General features: G+C 39.7%; 2 protein-coding genes across 4 annotated transcripts in view; one reads left to right on the plus strand and one right to left on the minus strand.

Moving 5' to 3' along the window:
• The window catches only part of BIVM (basic, immunoglobulin-like variable motif containing), an 83,395-nt gene extending 82,174 nt beyond the window's left edge, over positions 1-1,221 (minus strand). The window contains exon 1 of one of the 2 annotated variants that reach the window (XM_037065779.1): positions 814-1,221. The gene's annotated coding sequence lies outside the window, so the exon portion shown is untranslated. The remainder of the gene's footprint in view (positions 1-813) is intronic. The other variant, XM_037065778.1, reaches the window with a different exon arrangement.
• Positions 1,208-13,217, plus strand: POGLUT2 (protein O-glucosyltransferase 2). Of its 2 annotated transcripts, XM_037065781.1 has the most exons (10): positions 1,208-1,830; positions 2,977-3,182; positions 4,607-4,812; positions 4,987-5,064; positions 7,188-7,360; positions 7,479-7,716; positions 9,315-9,524; positions 10,115-10,204; positions 11,416-11,523; positions 13,053-13,217. In XM_037065781.1, the coding sequence occupies exons 1-10, from the start codon at positions 1,649-1,651 to the stop codon at positions 13,068-13,070; spliced, it is 1,509 nt and encodes a 502-aa protein (XP_036921676.1). In that variant the 5' UTR covers positions 1,208-1,648; the 3' UTR covers positions 13,071-13,217. The 2 variants fall into 2 exon arrangements, with proteins under 2 accessions (XP_036921676.1, XP_036921675.1); XM_037065780.1 differs by lacking the exon at positions 13,053-13,217 and having other exon boundaries at positions 11,416-11,723.
• The last annotated feature ends 1,191 nt before the right edge of the window (positions 13,218-14,408 follow it).

Raw genomic sequence — 14,408 nt, forward strand, 5'->3', positions numbered from 1 at the left:
GGTCCGGAAGGCCAAGCGTCTAGTTCCTTCAACTAAAGCAGGCCCCCTAGCCCCACCTCCTACCCTGCGTCCGCAGTGGGAAGCCGGAATGTGCCGCCAGGCAGAGTGGGCAGAGGCTCCTTCCCTCCCAATGATTCTCTTGGTGCTCTAGGCGTTTGGGTGGGTGGGTGGGACTTGAGCTGTTGTCTCAGATCCCCCTACTCATGAATGCTTTGAATGCACGAGGTAATATCATTACTAATAACATGCAAAAAAGGAAACCCCGCCGTGGCCTCCGAGCGGAGGCCTGATTTGGGTGGCGGATTTCGGGGCAGCTAGCAAGGGGGAGGGAGGAAAAGAAGGCTCCGGGGCTGACCTTGACTCCCTCCTCCTGGTGACCATCTTGGACTTGCGGTGGGCATACAGGGGCGAGGGGATGGCCAATGCGCGCTCGGGACCGGAGCCCTGCCGAACGTGACTGGGAGACGGGCTACAGGTATTAGCCACCGCCAGCACCTCCAAATCCGGCTTTGTTCCCGGGAGAACTCGTCCCTTGCCTCCCTAGCATTTCCCTCCATCCTGCGGCCCAGCTCGCCACCCAACTTTTTCCCTGAAGAACGAGCACCGACTCAATGGTCTCCCCTCAGCCGGCCAAGGGGCTCCAGAGCGGCCACGGCCCCTGGCAGCCCAGGCGGCGCTGGGGACGCTGACGGCACCTAGAACAGGTGGGCCGCACCAGGCGAGTCCGCGGCGCCTCAGGGCCTAACGCAAGACCCAGCGCGCAGAGCGCTCAGCCGCAGGCCGCCACTAGGTTCTTCCCACAGCCGGGAATACCTCTAGCCTGTCGGATCGGGTGGAGTCAGGTCGCAGCGGCTGCGGCGAAACTCTGCTGCGTTCGCATCTCAGCACAGCGGTCTACGAAGCTCTTCCGGTTACCCTGGGGCTGGCAGCTCTCGTCCCATCGAAGAGTCGGGGAACAGAGCCGTGGACAGCTGTGCCCGGAGACCAGTCGTCAGATATCATTGACAACACCTTCCTTTCATCAAGTTTTATTCCTGACTTTTGCACGTTCGGAAGATATGGTGACAATTTAAAAGAAAAAATCTTAGCTGAGCCTCCAGACCCACGTGGCCTTTCACTGGACATCTAGTATTTATCTGTTCCCTGAAATCGGAGACCACAAAGTAAATAAATGAGTGAGATGGTAAAACCTGGCAGGATTTCCGCTAGTCCTGTCGCGAACTACATATCCCAGGAAGCCATGGCTCGGGGACGCGTGTCCACTACTGCGCCCACTAGGAGAAAGCCTTACTCAGCCGGGTCCGAGGTGCCGGGCCAATCTCTTTGCCGGGCACCTTGAGCTGGAACCTGAGAAGGACTCATTCCCCAGTGATGCTCCAGTTACAAAAAAGACGGCAAGTTTATCATTGTCCTGAGAAAGAGGAGCAGAGTGGTTCTTGCCAATTTGAGCAGATCGACTGGCTTTTTTCAGCTGTAAAAAGTCCGCTCTCGGGTTGTGATTTTCCTGGAAAAGTGGAAACCCGAGCGCCTGCTTTGCCCAGCAAATGACACCTCTTGGAGCCGATTTGCTGCTGCGATCGGAAACCGTGCTTTCGTCCACCTCCTACGTCTCATTATCCGTTGATCGTTTTGGTAGTCCGTCTTGTAAATGTTTAGCATTTTGCTGCTTTACTACTTCTTTCTGGGGACAGTTCCAGCATTTGTGGAGACCGGCGGAGAGAGGCGACTGAGCCCTGAGAAGAGTGAAATATGGGGACCAGGGCTAAAAGCAGCCGTTGTCCTTCCTGCGCGATATTTCTATATTCAGGCGGTGGATACGTCAGGAAATAAGTAAGTTGAGAAACAGCCGCCCAACTATTTCGGAATGCAGTTAAAGTTTACGTTTGTTCCCTCAAGTTCTATCCGCCCAACATGAGCTAGCCATATCTGGTTGTAACTATCTTTGTGCGTCCCAACCAATCTTTCTCATATTTTTAGAAGTAATTCCGAATTAACTCTTCTCCTAGCTTTATTCTTAGGGATTCCCACATGGCTAGAGAGACAAAGCCCCTACACTTTTCCGAAAGTAGGAAAAGTGCTTCTCACTACTTTTGCATAAGCTGTTATAAGGAATTTAAATCCAGTTGTTATAAACTTGGTTTCTTTCTCTGGTGTTACCCTGTTTCCAGGTAGACATCTGCAAGTAAACACACTTTGAAACTCAAAAAGGAAAATTAAGCACTATTTGAAACTTTAGAGTTTAAAGGGAAAGTATGGCTCTCCTATGTGTCTGCAACAAACATTTATTTCACTCCATTTAACAACTGAAATTATACCCAAAACGTATTTCTAGAACTCACATACTTCTGAAATTATTGTCTTTTTTTATTGCTCACATATATATATTGTAGGAAAAATTTGAGAATAAGTTTTTCATTGCAAAAATAAAGGTTATAAATAATACAATTGGAAAGCCTAAATACAATCTTAACAGCAAGAGCACTCACTCAAAAGAACTTTCATACAGTGTCACTTAGATGATATACTACCAACTGGCTTTTGTCCATGTTGGGCATGGTTTATAATACTAATTTTTAAAAGAATCATTGAGAGATATTTTTTCAAAAGATCTCTGCTGGCACAATTTGATCACAAATTTCCAGTGATGGGCATGAAATAAATAGTAGGTTGATAAGAATATTTGTATACATGAAATGCATACATGTGTTCTATGTTTACATAGATTAGTTGTGTTGACATATTCCAATTTTCCAATGAAACTGTTGTATGTTATCTTGGCCATTGTCATCCTCTTCTTGTTTTAAAATAAAAACCTCTGATCCATCATATTCATTCTGGTACTAAAAGTATAAGAGAGAAGATAAGAGTATGTTAGGGGGAGAACATGGAGAAGTATGAGGTTTGTAGACTGGAGAGCATAATCTTTGTGCATTTGTTCCTTAAAATAATCTTGGTATACTATTCTTCTCATCATAGGTTCACATCTTCTCCAGGTGAAAAGGTGTTCCAGATTAAAATCTCAGCACCAGACGAGCAATTCACTAGAGTTGGAGTCCAGGTTTTAGACCGAAAGGATGGATCCTTCATAGTCAGATATAGAATGTATGCAAGCTACAAAAATATGAAGGTAGAAGTTAAATTCCAAGGTCAGCATGTGGCAAGATCTCCATATATTTTAAAAGGTAATTTGGAACATAGTTTTTAAAAACTATTTGAATACAATGATGTGTCATTTAATCAATAAAAACAAGTTAATATCATTTTTTTTACTGAAAAAAAAATGGACTTTTCCTACTTTCTACTTGAAAGCTAAAATGAGAGCCCTGGAGAGAAATGCAGGATTTGAATGGCAATTATAATTCACCAAAGGGGAAAGAACATATAAATAGAGAATTTGCTCCCTCAAGACATAACATAGCAAGAATAATCCAGCTGTATGCAATATGGTCATAGATGACACTTAATTGGAAGTATATGACAAGTAACTGATAAGTGTCATTGAAATTTTATTACTTCAGAAAAAGAAGGGCTTGAAACAAAGGGGGAAGGTTGACTGTTGGTTTGTTCTTTTTTATTTTTTTTTGTCTTTGTTCCAATATTATTTTTCCAGAAAAATTCTCTGATTCTTATACATATATGAACAGAAGTTTATACATATATGAAATAGAAGTGTATGAATAGAATGAGAGTGCACCCACATTACTTAGAGCCATATCCTTCCATCTCAGTGGAGATAGTACCCTAAAACAGTAGAAAGGCAGTGTATATACAGAGGCACAAATTTTTCTTGTTCCCCACCTCCAAAAAAGGCAAATGTTTTAATAAATGTCTAGGTTCCTTTCCCACATTCTTCCAGGACCACATGGTATAATATAACCTGCCAAATCTTAAAAAAATATTCCTCTATCGACTACTGCCTAGGAAGATAGGAATCTGAGAGTTACAGGAGAGGAGTGACAATAAAATCTCAATTCAGATTCTGCTATATTGTGTTACAATTATTTCTATAAATGTATAATTAATTTATTACACTAATAATGAACTATTTTGAAGATTAACTTATTTTTAATAATGCTTGAAAAAGTAATAAGCATAGTAGGGGTTCTTAGTTTACTTATATTGTTAATTGATGATTTAGCCATTGAGGAAAATACCTTAGACATTTTAAGAAACTTGTATAGGAGATCATTGAAATACTAATTTCATATCACTTTTGTCTTTGATTAAAACAGGTCTACTCCTTTGATATCTTTTTTACCAGTGTTTAGTTATTTTTAAGTTCAAAGAACATAAAGAATGATGGTCTATAATAGCTACTGTGAACAAAAAATAATACCCATTGGCTTTCTTTTGAACTCAAGCAAAGTGGGCCTAACTGAAAATCTCTCAGGCTTGCTGTGAAGAGCTGTCAGAACAGAAGATTATTACTAGTGATGTGATGCCCCAATGTGATAAAAATGTTTTTCTTTTAAAAAAATGTTTCCAACAAAATACTGTTTATGATAACCTAGGCAAAATTTCTGAAGCCATATTATGGAGATCAGTTACATGTTTCAAATGCTGAGTGAAATTATTACTGTATTATTTGTTGCTTATGTATAATTAGGGCCAGTTTACCATGAGAATTGTAACTGTCCTTTGGAAGATAGTGCAGCCTGGCTACAGGAGATGAGCTGCCCAGAAACCATCACTCAGATTCAGAGAGATCTGGCACATTTCCCTACTGTTGATCCAGAAAAGATTGCAGTAGAAATCCCAGAGAGATTTGGACAAAGGCAGAGCCTGTGTCACTATACCTTGAAGGATAACAAGGTACAATTTGTGATTGAGATTTGCATGTTTGTCCTAGTGACTTTTTGTTTTGACCATTTGGCTATAACTAGCTACATAGTTTTTATTAAAAATCATTCTGAGCATCAATATAATAAGCTTTACTTCAGCCTGCTAGGACTTTTTAACTATAATAAACATTCAATTATCTTTTAGGTTTATATCAAGACTCATGGTGAGCATGTAGGTTTCAGAATTTTCATGGATGCCATACTACTTTCTTTGACTAGAAAAGTAAGTATTTCTTTTCAATTATGTATAATAATTTAAGCCCAGGTTTTATAATACAATTTTTCAAACTAAAAATAATAACAATATCAGGGGAGTTCTATTTTGGAGCCTTATTACAATACTATTCTGAAGTTTTATGTCATGTGGGATGCCTGTGTTAATTTCCTAGGGCTGCTGTAACAAAGTACTACAAACTTAATGGCTTGAAACGAGAAATTTATTCTTTTACAGTTCTGGAGGCTAGAAGTCCAAAATCAGGGTGTCAGCAGGGCTGTGCTTCCTCTGAAACCTATAGAAGAGAGGCGTTCTTGGCTCTTCCTGACTTCTGGTGGTGCCTAGCAGTCCCTGGCATTCCTTAGTTTGAAGCTGCATGGCTCCATTCTCTGTCTTTGTCATCACATGGCATTATTCCTGTGTATCTTTGTGTCTTCACCTCTTCTCACAAAGACACCAGTCATATTGGATAAAGAGCCCCCTGTGCCAGTATGTTCTTATCTTAACTAATTACCTCTGCAACAACCCTATTGCCAAATAATGTCACCCAGAGATATTGGGGTTTAGGGTATTCTGAATCCTGTTCCTTGGTATAATATTCTAGTGAAGTGCTTGACAGCAAAGGTAAAACAATTGATATGAAAAACTATACCATCATGTTTACTAATTGCTTACTAGCTTTTTATTGAACAACCAATAATAGCTAGTAAGCTCTCCTGTGTACATACCTTGGTTAAGTTACTCATGGAAAAGTGCCTTTCTTAAGATTGCAGCCCATTTACAGTGAGTTAATTCTGAACATGGGTAGTTATGTAACATTAGTATTATGCCTCCTTTAAGCTAAGACATCACAGTGCCAGCAAGTATTTCTTGCTCATCTGTGTCATTCTGGGACTCCAGTTCCTCAAGATGCTTCTCAAACTGATGAGCAGTTCTTGCCTTAAAAAATATATATATTTTGTTTTACAAACACCCCATACACTTTGTGATGGCTGTGTTCTTTCAACATGTGTCTTTGCCAGTAGAAGCCAGTAGTTTGGAAGTTACTAATATTTGGGTATAATAGTGGGCTTCCTAAATTCAGTTCCTGGCCCCATCACCTACTTAGGGTGTGGTTTTTTTAAAGATGTTTTAAAAATTTATTTTCAGAGAGAGGAGCAGGGAAGGAGAAAGAAAAGGAGGAAAACATTAATCAGTTGCCTCTTGTATGTCCCCATCTGAGGACCTGACCCACAACCCAGGCATGTGCCCTGACCATGAATTGAATGGGCAACCTTTTAGTCCATGGAATGACACCCAACCCACGGAGCCACCAGTCAGGGCAACCTGGGATATATTTTTAAATAGATAGAAGCATTCGGTTTGTAAGCCAAGAACTAGAGTTAGAGTCCCAAGTGCTGTGGATTGTAGTTATTTTCTAGTAATTCTCTTTCTTGCTGATCATCTTAAGAGTCTCTCGGCAGTATTAGAACATCATTACATTCCTATTAAAGTAAGTCTGTGGACACTCTAGAAAGGAAATCTAGTATGCTTACACATGTGACAATACTTGGAAAAGTCACTCCCACTCTTCAAATCAAAATAATTATCATTACCTAAAGCTTGGCCTTTCATTTGATACAATTTCTAACTTTTATTGTGTTTCATTGCTCACTGTGTATTCAACTTGTACGACAAGATAGAATGAGTGTGGCCAAAGTTAAAGGCAGGCAAGTGCATGGTTTCAGGTTACTAAGAACAGGGTCAAGTGGTCCAGCATTTACTTAGAGCAAAGGAGAGTACACAACGTGCAACCCCTTTCAATGTGGCCATACCCCGGGGCCAGTGGATCCACTCCACAGCCAACCACCCTCCCACTCCCTGCTACAGTGGAAGCTCCCTGACCACTTCTTATGGAGTGTGAATACAACAAGTTGGGGGGTATGCCTTAGTGTCCCCTCACTGGAAGAGAAGCCTATACTACACTGTGAGGGCTCTTTATGTCTTGAAAAAGAAGTATACCAGGCCCTAGACTGTTCTTATTTGGCTAAGACAGACTGCATGCAAGAGACACCTTTCCCAACAGATTGATCAATAGAAGCCATTATACAATACAAGAAATGTGAATAAGCTCTGTGCTTTCTTTTTCCTAGGTGAAAATGCCTGATGTGGAATTTTTTGTTAATTTGGGAGATTGGCCGTTAGAAAAAAAGAAATCCAGTTCACATATCCATCCTATCTTTTCCTGGTGTGGCTCCACAGATTCCAAGGATATTGTGATGCCTACCTACGACCTGACTGACTCCGTTCTAGAAACCATGGGCCGGTGAGAGACAGGTTGCAGATGACCCAGAGCTTTGGGGTTTTTTGTTTGCTGAGTTCTGTCACAACAACGTCTGTGGTGTGATTTGAAAGAGAAATGTATTGTACTTTCTGTCTTCCAGAGTAAGTCTGGATATGATGTCTGTGCAAGCTAACACAGGTCCTCCCTGGGAAAGCAAAAACTCCACAGCTATCTGGAGAGGGCGAGACAGCCGCAAAGAAAGACTCGAGCTGGTCAAACTCAGCAGAAAACACCCAGAACTCATAGATGCTGCCTTCACCAACTTTTTCTTCTTTAAACACAATGAAAGCCTTTATGGCCCCATTGTGAAACACATTTCTTTTTTTGATTTCTTCAAGGTATGACATCACCTGTGACCAATCCTGTTTGTTTTGCCAAGTATAGTTGACCCTTGAACAACATGGAATTGAACTGCACGGGTCCACTTACAAGCTGTTTTTTATTTAAATATACAGTCAGCCCTCTATTTCTCCAGTTTTCACATCCATGAATTCAATCAACCACAGATCAAAAATAGTATTTTCATCTGAGGCTGGGAATCCACAGGTGCAGAGGATGCATACCAACTGTGTGCACTGATCTGTGCCATTTTATGTAAGGAACTCGATCATCTGTGAATTTTGGTATCTGTGAGTATCCTAGGACCAATCTTCCATGGACACCAGGGACAACTGTTTTAGAGGAGTCAAAAGTTTTATGCAGGATTTTGATAGCTTTGCTATGGGGGAGTCAGTCCCCCTAAACCCCGTGTTGTTCAAGGGTCCACTGTATCTTTACTTGGGGAAGAGAAATCAAAGCCTATAACTTACAGGGGGTGGGAGAGGTGAGCATAAAATTCAGTTGACTATCAAGGCATGGGACCCTGGGTATTGGTTGGTCTGTACTCAGTACCCAGCCTTGGCATTAAATATGTATCAGGGAGCTTGGAGCCAGGGGAGAGATTGTTTTTTTCCCAATTGACCATCTATTTAGAGCACATTTCAGCTACAAACCTTTTTTTATTAACAAATACGTGTAAGTGATTTTACACATAATTCTCCCTGGAGCCAAGGTTGACGACAGGCTAAAGGAGACATAAACCAGGTAGCTCTTACCAAACCTTCTCATGGGGAAATGACTTGAAATTTATCCAAATGGTCTGCCTAGGAATTCTGGAGATGAAGGAACATTTTCTGTACCTAAAATGTGGATGGCTCACGTTTCCTGGGCAGTGGTCCTCTTTCTAACAAGTCCACCTTTCATGTAGTAGGACACTGCCAATGGTTCTCTAGACCACTGAATACTTTTTGAAGTACCATGTGGTGGGGAAAAAGGTGAGCAAGGGAAGTGATTAGCAAGCTTTTCTACACCATAAATGGCCAAGGTTGTTGTTTTCTGTTTGTTTGTTTTTGATGGGTTACATGGCAGCAGGTAGACCTAAAGAATGCCATAAGTTGAATTGTCAGTATTTTCATATGCATGCTGCAGAGATTTTTGGAATATGGTTAAAACCAAAGAAAGCTAACACCAGCCATCCCTCCTCAGGATATTCTGTCATGCTTTTGCTTTATTCCTACCTGCTGAATTTGCTACAACTAAAGGCTATGTATTAAAGACTATTGATTAATAGCAAACAATAAAGTAGTGGAGAGATAACAAAGTCACCATAAATCAATCTTTCCTTAGTTTGTAGCCTAAGGGCAAGTTATTTATTATTTTTTGACTGCTTCAACATTAGAGTTGTGGTCTCTTTGTGAAATTTAGGAGAGTATCAAAATAAACTTTCAGCTCTAGATCAGCAGTTTATACAATACCACTTACTAAGTGGTGAAAGCAGTGAGCAAAATCTGGCCAAATCTGAAGACAGTGAGACTTTTTGTGTGGAAATGGGAAGACAATGAGAATATAAAAAAAGGAAATGTAATGGAGGTTCTTATATTTTACTGCTGTTTCACAGCATAAGTATCAAATAAACATTGACGGCACTGTCGCAGCATATCGCCTGCCATATCTTCTAGTCGGTGACAGCGTTGTGCTGAAGCAGGATTCTATCTACTATGAACACTTTTACAATGAGCTGCAGCCCTGGAAACACTATATTCCAGTTAAGAGCAACCTGAGTGATCTTCTAGAAAAACTTAAATGGGCAAAAGATCATGATGAAGAGGTAAGGTCAGTCTCCTTGTACCCAAATGTCATGCATTCATTTTAAATGACTGCTCAGTATGCTCAGATATAGACCCTTACCTATAAATAGGAAGCCCCATGGACAGCAGAATTCCATTCCGGATGAATAAAGGCATTGTGTTTGTATTAACTGTCTAGGCTGCACTTGAAACAAAAAGCTTCTCAAATTTTCAAGTCTTGCCCTAGCTGGTATGGTTCAGTGGATTGAGTGCCGGACTGTGAACCAAAGGGTCACCAGTTCAATTCATGGTCAGAGCATATGCCTGGGTTGAAGGCCAGATCCCCATTAGGGGGTGCACTAGAGGCAACTACACATTGTTGTTTCTCTCCTCTTTCTTCCTTCCTATCTGTCTAAAAATAAAATAAATTTACAAAAAAATTTCAAGTCTTAAAAGCCTCCCTGTAATTTTGACAAACATGCTCTGTTAACTGTTTCCTATACCACAAAAGACCACCCCCAGAAATATTTTCCCCCATTGTCCCACTAAAATGTACTCTGAAGATTAGTTTTCATATGTCTGCATGGGGAAAAATGCATTTCATTAAAGGGGTTTATTTTTGTTCCCATAGGCAAAAAAGATAGCAAAAGCAGGACAAGAATTTGCAAGACATAATCTCATGGGCGATGACATATTCTGTTATTATTTTAAACTTTTCCAGGTCAGTATATTCTAAGAAAATGATATCTAACTTGTAATTGATCATATTAATAGCAAATGTTATTTTACTTAACAGAGGCTGAAAGTATATAAGGAGATAAATACTCACCTCTGGGTGAAAATCAAGGACAAATATTAAATAATAATGAAAAGAGTAGAAAACCAAAGGTTATTTAGTAGATAGTGCTGCCATATTAAAGGAAAAGTATAAATGTTAGAACCATGTAGTATGTGGTTAGGAAATTGTCATCTGGTTCTGCAAAATTACTGTGCATAATTTGTATTTTCTCTTTGTACAGTATTACTGCTCCCTTACCATTTCTTTGTCTACATAGTGCAAAGTCTGTTTGGAACTGTTATGCTGATTCCATATGAGCCATGATTTCTTTTGGAAATCATTTGCATGGATTTAGGCATTTAGTGATCATATCAAAGCATAACTGATGATTTGAAAGTTTCTTTTTAAAAATGTACTAGTAAGCAAGTAATTTGCTAATAATACTAGATATAAATTAAGCTATTTTTAAAATCTCAATTATAGATATTAAGCACCATACCACAGGCTCTGCTACAAGACAAAGTCTTTTTTTCTGGTCTTCACTAGCCTCTTTCCCTTTAAAACCTTCCTTAGAGGATGGTGAAGAGAGAGAGAAGGGAAGATGTAAAGTGAAAGAGAAGGGGAATTTACTACCCAACTTCCTAAAGATGTACAGGGTAGTATTCATTCACTTGACTCACCTACACTAGCCTGGAAGCACTTAGCCCAGAACCTGGCACAAAGGGAGCACATAATGAATGATGATGGCAACTGATTCTGGACAACTCGTGGTGAATAAGACAGACATAGATTCTGCATAGTTTCTGCATAGTTTCATAGTTACTCAAATTCTCAGTCTAGGGAAGATCATGTGCACAAGTATTTTCACTGCAAGGCAACGGTAGTAAAAACTAAATTAAAAAATCAAGTCGTATAAATAAAGGATGAATAAGGAAAGATCTCTTAGAAATAGGTAGCTAGTGGTCTAAAGCACAGCTGCCTCTCAGAAGCTCTGTTGTTGAATGTTTAAGTTGGAGTATGGAGGGCTTTGCCTATTGTAATTGAGACACATGAGCTAAATGGGACCATATTCTAGCAAATTCCAGCATATCTAATCTGTTAAATGTGCTTTAAGTATTTTATAAGGAATACTTTTTGTGTTGTTCCCTATACAGGAATATGCCAATTTACAAGTGAGTGAGCCCCAAATCCGAGAGGCCATGAAAAGGGTAGAACCAGAGACTGAGGATGACCTCTTTCCTTGCACATGCCATAGGAAAAAGGTAACCAGAACTAGCCAATGTCAGAGTAACAACTAACTTTGTTTCAAGCCTTCATTTATTCCTTTAGTCCAACTATTTGAGTTTCTCATGGAGCCTCCAGGCAATTCATTCTACCAGAGAGATATAATAGATAATAACAAGGCAAAAGATGCTAAGATACAGTTAACTGAGAAGACGTAGGAGCTCCCAGCAAAGTAGGGGAAAGCCTTTTTTTAATGTGAGAATTCAGATCATATGGCATTTGAATAGATGTCTAATGTTTTAAAAGTATTTTCACTTGTATCATCTAATAGCCTCATCTCCCTGTGAGATAGGTTTGGCAAAGTTCATCATGCCAGCTGAGAAATGAAAAAATATGTAACCATGATTATTCTTGTTAGCAGATTATTCATGAAAAGCAATCTTTGTTGATAACATTACATAGTGATTTTGTTTATACAAGGCAAATTCACATAGGAACTTTTCAGGCTAAAAAGGACTTTAGAGGTTATCCAGTAAATGCTTTCATTTTATTGTTAACAAAACTGTTCCAAAAGTAATTAGTTCAGAATCAGCCAGCTGGATTACAGCAAAGCAAGGACCAAAACAGTGTCTTACCTTCACATTGTGCGCCTGGTTGTGTATAAAGACAGTGCAGAAGGGAAGGATTGTTTTGATTAGTTGTTTTTTGTTTGAAGGAATGTATATTATATAAAATTGTGATTTATATACATATGATATGTATTGACATTTTTAAAGCAACGTCATGATAATAATCAGAGTTTTGGTTGTATTTTCTTTTTTCAGTTTTGTTGAGAACTGATTTGCCACCAAATAGCCCTTCAAAGTGGTACATATCAACCAACATTAACTCCTCTCAATGCTCCAAAACCATAAAATTAATTAAAGCCAGTGACAAAACAAATTGCCAGAATTGAAAGGTACCTCCTCACAAAATTAGTGATTTGGTATCAGAATGCTTCTGTGGACTCCAGCCCTGGCTGGTGTAGCTCAGTGGATTTGAGCACAGGCCTGCAAGCTAAGGGATCGCGGTTCGATTCCCAGTCAGGGCACATGCCTGGGTAGCAGGCCAGTTCCCAGCAGGGGACTCACGAGAGGCAACCATACATTGATGTTTCTCTCCCTCTCTCCTTCCCTTCCCCTCTAAAGATAAATAAATAAAATCTTAAAAAAAAAAAAGAATGCTTTTGTGGGCTGCAAATGAAACTGGGCGGCTTCCTCAATACACTCCCCTTTCTATTTTTTATCTTTGTCTAAGAGTTTTGAGGGGTATTAAATGATTCCACTGATTCACTGACCATTTATAACACAATACCCTGTAAATCCTTAGATGTTTGGGTTCCACATTAGTAGCCCTATAAAGCTCTATCTGTGGGTGATTCCAAAAACAGCACCTGACCCTACAAGTCTATTCTAGTGACTTGGCTTTTTTTCACTTCACAGTAGAGAAAACAATTAGAATAATATAAGTATTCCTAACTTACATAGGACTTCTTGGTGTCTCTAAATATTTTGCTTCTTGATTTCAGACCAAAGATGAACTCTGATATACAAAATACCTTCCCTTCAAATAATGGTGCTCTGAAGACTCTTCTTACCTGAAAAGAAGATTTTTAAAAAACATTAATTTCTGCCCTGGCTGGTGTAGCTCAGTGAATTGAGCGTGGGCCTGCGAACCAAACTACCGTGGTTCGATTCCCAGTAAGGGCATGTGCCTGGGTTGCCAGCCAGTTGCCAACAAGGAACGCATGAGAGGTAACCATACATTGATATTTCCCTCTCTCCTTCCCTTCTCCTCTAAAGATAAATAAACAAAATCTTTAAAAAGTTAATTTCCATGGACAATAAAAATTCTGCTTGCAATTGTTGGGCTTATGAAGATGTTTCTTCTTATGCAGTATTCCAGCAACTGTTCTTTAAAGCATGTTTTTAGAATTTTTAAATAAAACCACTTTTATTTTGAATGCCTATGTTATGCCAGTTATTATCTGTGTTTGGATCATGGAGCAGTAAAGACAAAGAGAGTCTGGGTCCCAGACTCAGTGTGGAGCATCACTGCAGCTACCGCCTACCCAGATATATGATTTGCATAACAAAACAATAAGCCTCTATCTTATTTACAGTATTATTTTGAATTTAAGTCACTCGTAGCCAAACCTAATTCTAACTAATACATCTTACAAGGCCTTTCATTATCTTATCTCTGCTTGCATCTTTAGTGGTGGGGCAAAGTAGAAAATCTCCTACTACTTACTACGTACTCTCTAGCGGAGCAAAAACAATCCCTTACTGTTCTTTCAATGGCTTGTTTTTTACCTGCCTTATTTATGCTTTTCTTTTGGTCTGGAATGCCATGACCCTCTCTTCTTCCTCTGGTTTAGATAGCCTTCAAAGCTCATTTCAGGAATTACCCCTGTGAATCTTCCCATCTGCATTTACTATGCTATGTGATGGTGATCTAGATGATTTCCTCTCTCCCTTACCAAATTTTAAGCAACTTGACTACAGAGACAATGCTCTTCTTCTATTTAATCTGATAAAGGACCACCAACTAGAAAAGCTCAATAACTATTGAATGGATGAATGAATGACTGAATAAAAATCACTTTGAAATGTGATTAAGAGAATTAAAAATGAACTAGAAATCCTGACATTGAACCATGATACAAGGGGGAACCCCCCACTAGATGAATGTTCTAGAAACCCATTTGCATCAATGTACTATTAGTGTTGTTGTGAGGGGCTACATTCGGCCTTGGTGAATTTTTTTGAAGATTCTCAAAATGTGTGCCCATTTCATGGTGGGTGATTTACAGGCACACCTGCCCACACTGTGCAGAATATTCAGCAGTCATACCAAAAAAGGTATGAGCCTTGTGTCATAC

Source organism: Sturnira hondurensis, unplaced genomic scaffold, assembly GCF_014824575.4.
Source record: "Sturnira hondurensis isolate 20B ecotype Veracruz unplaced genomic scaffold, ASM1482457v3 Scaffold0016184, whole genome shotgun sequence".
NCBI lineage: Eukaryota > Metazoa > Chordata > Mammalia > Chiroptera > Phyllostomidae > Sturnira > Sturnira hondurensis.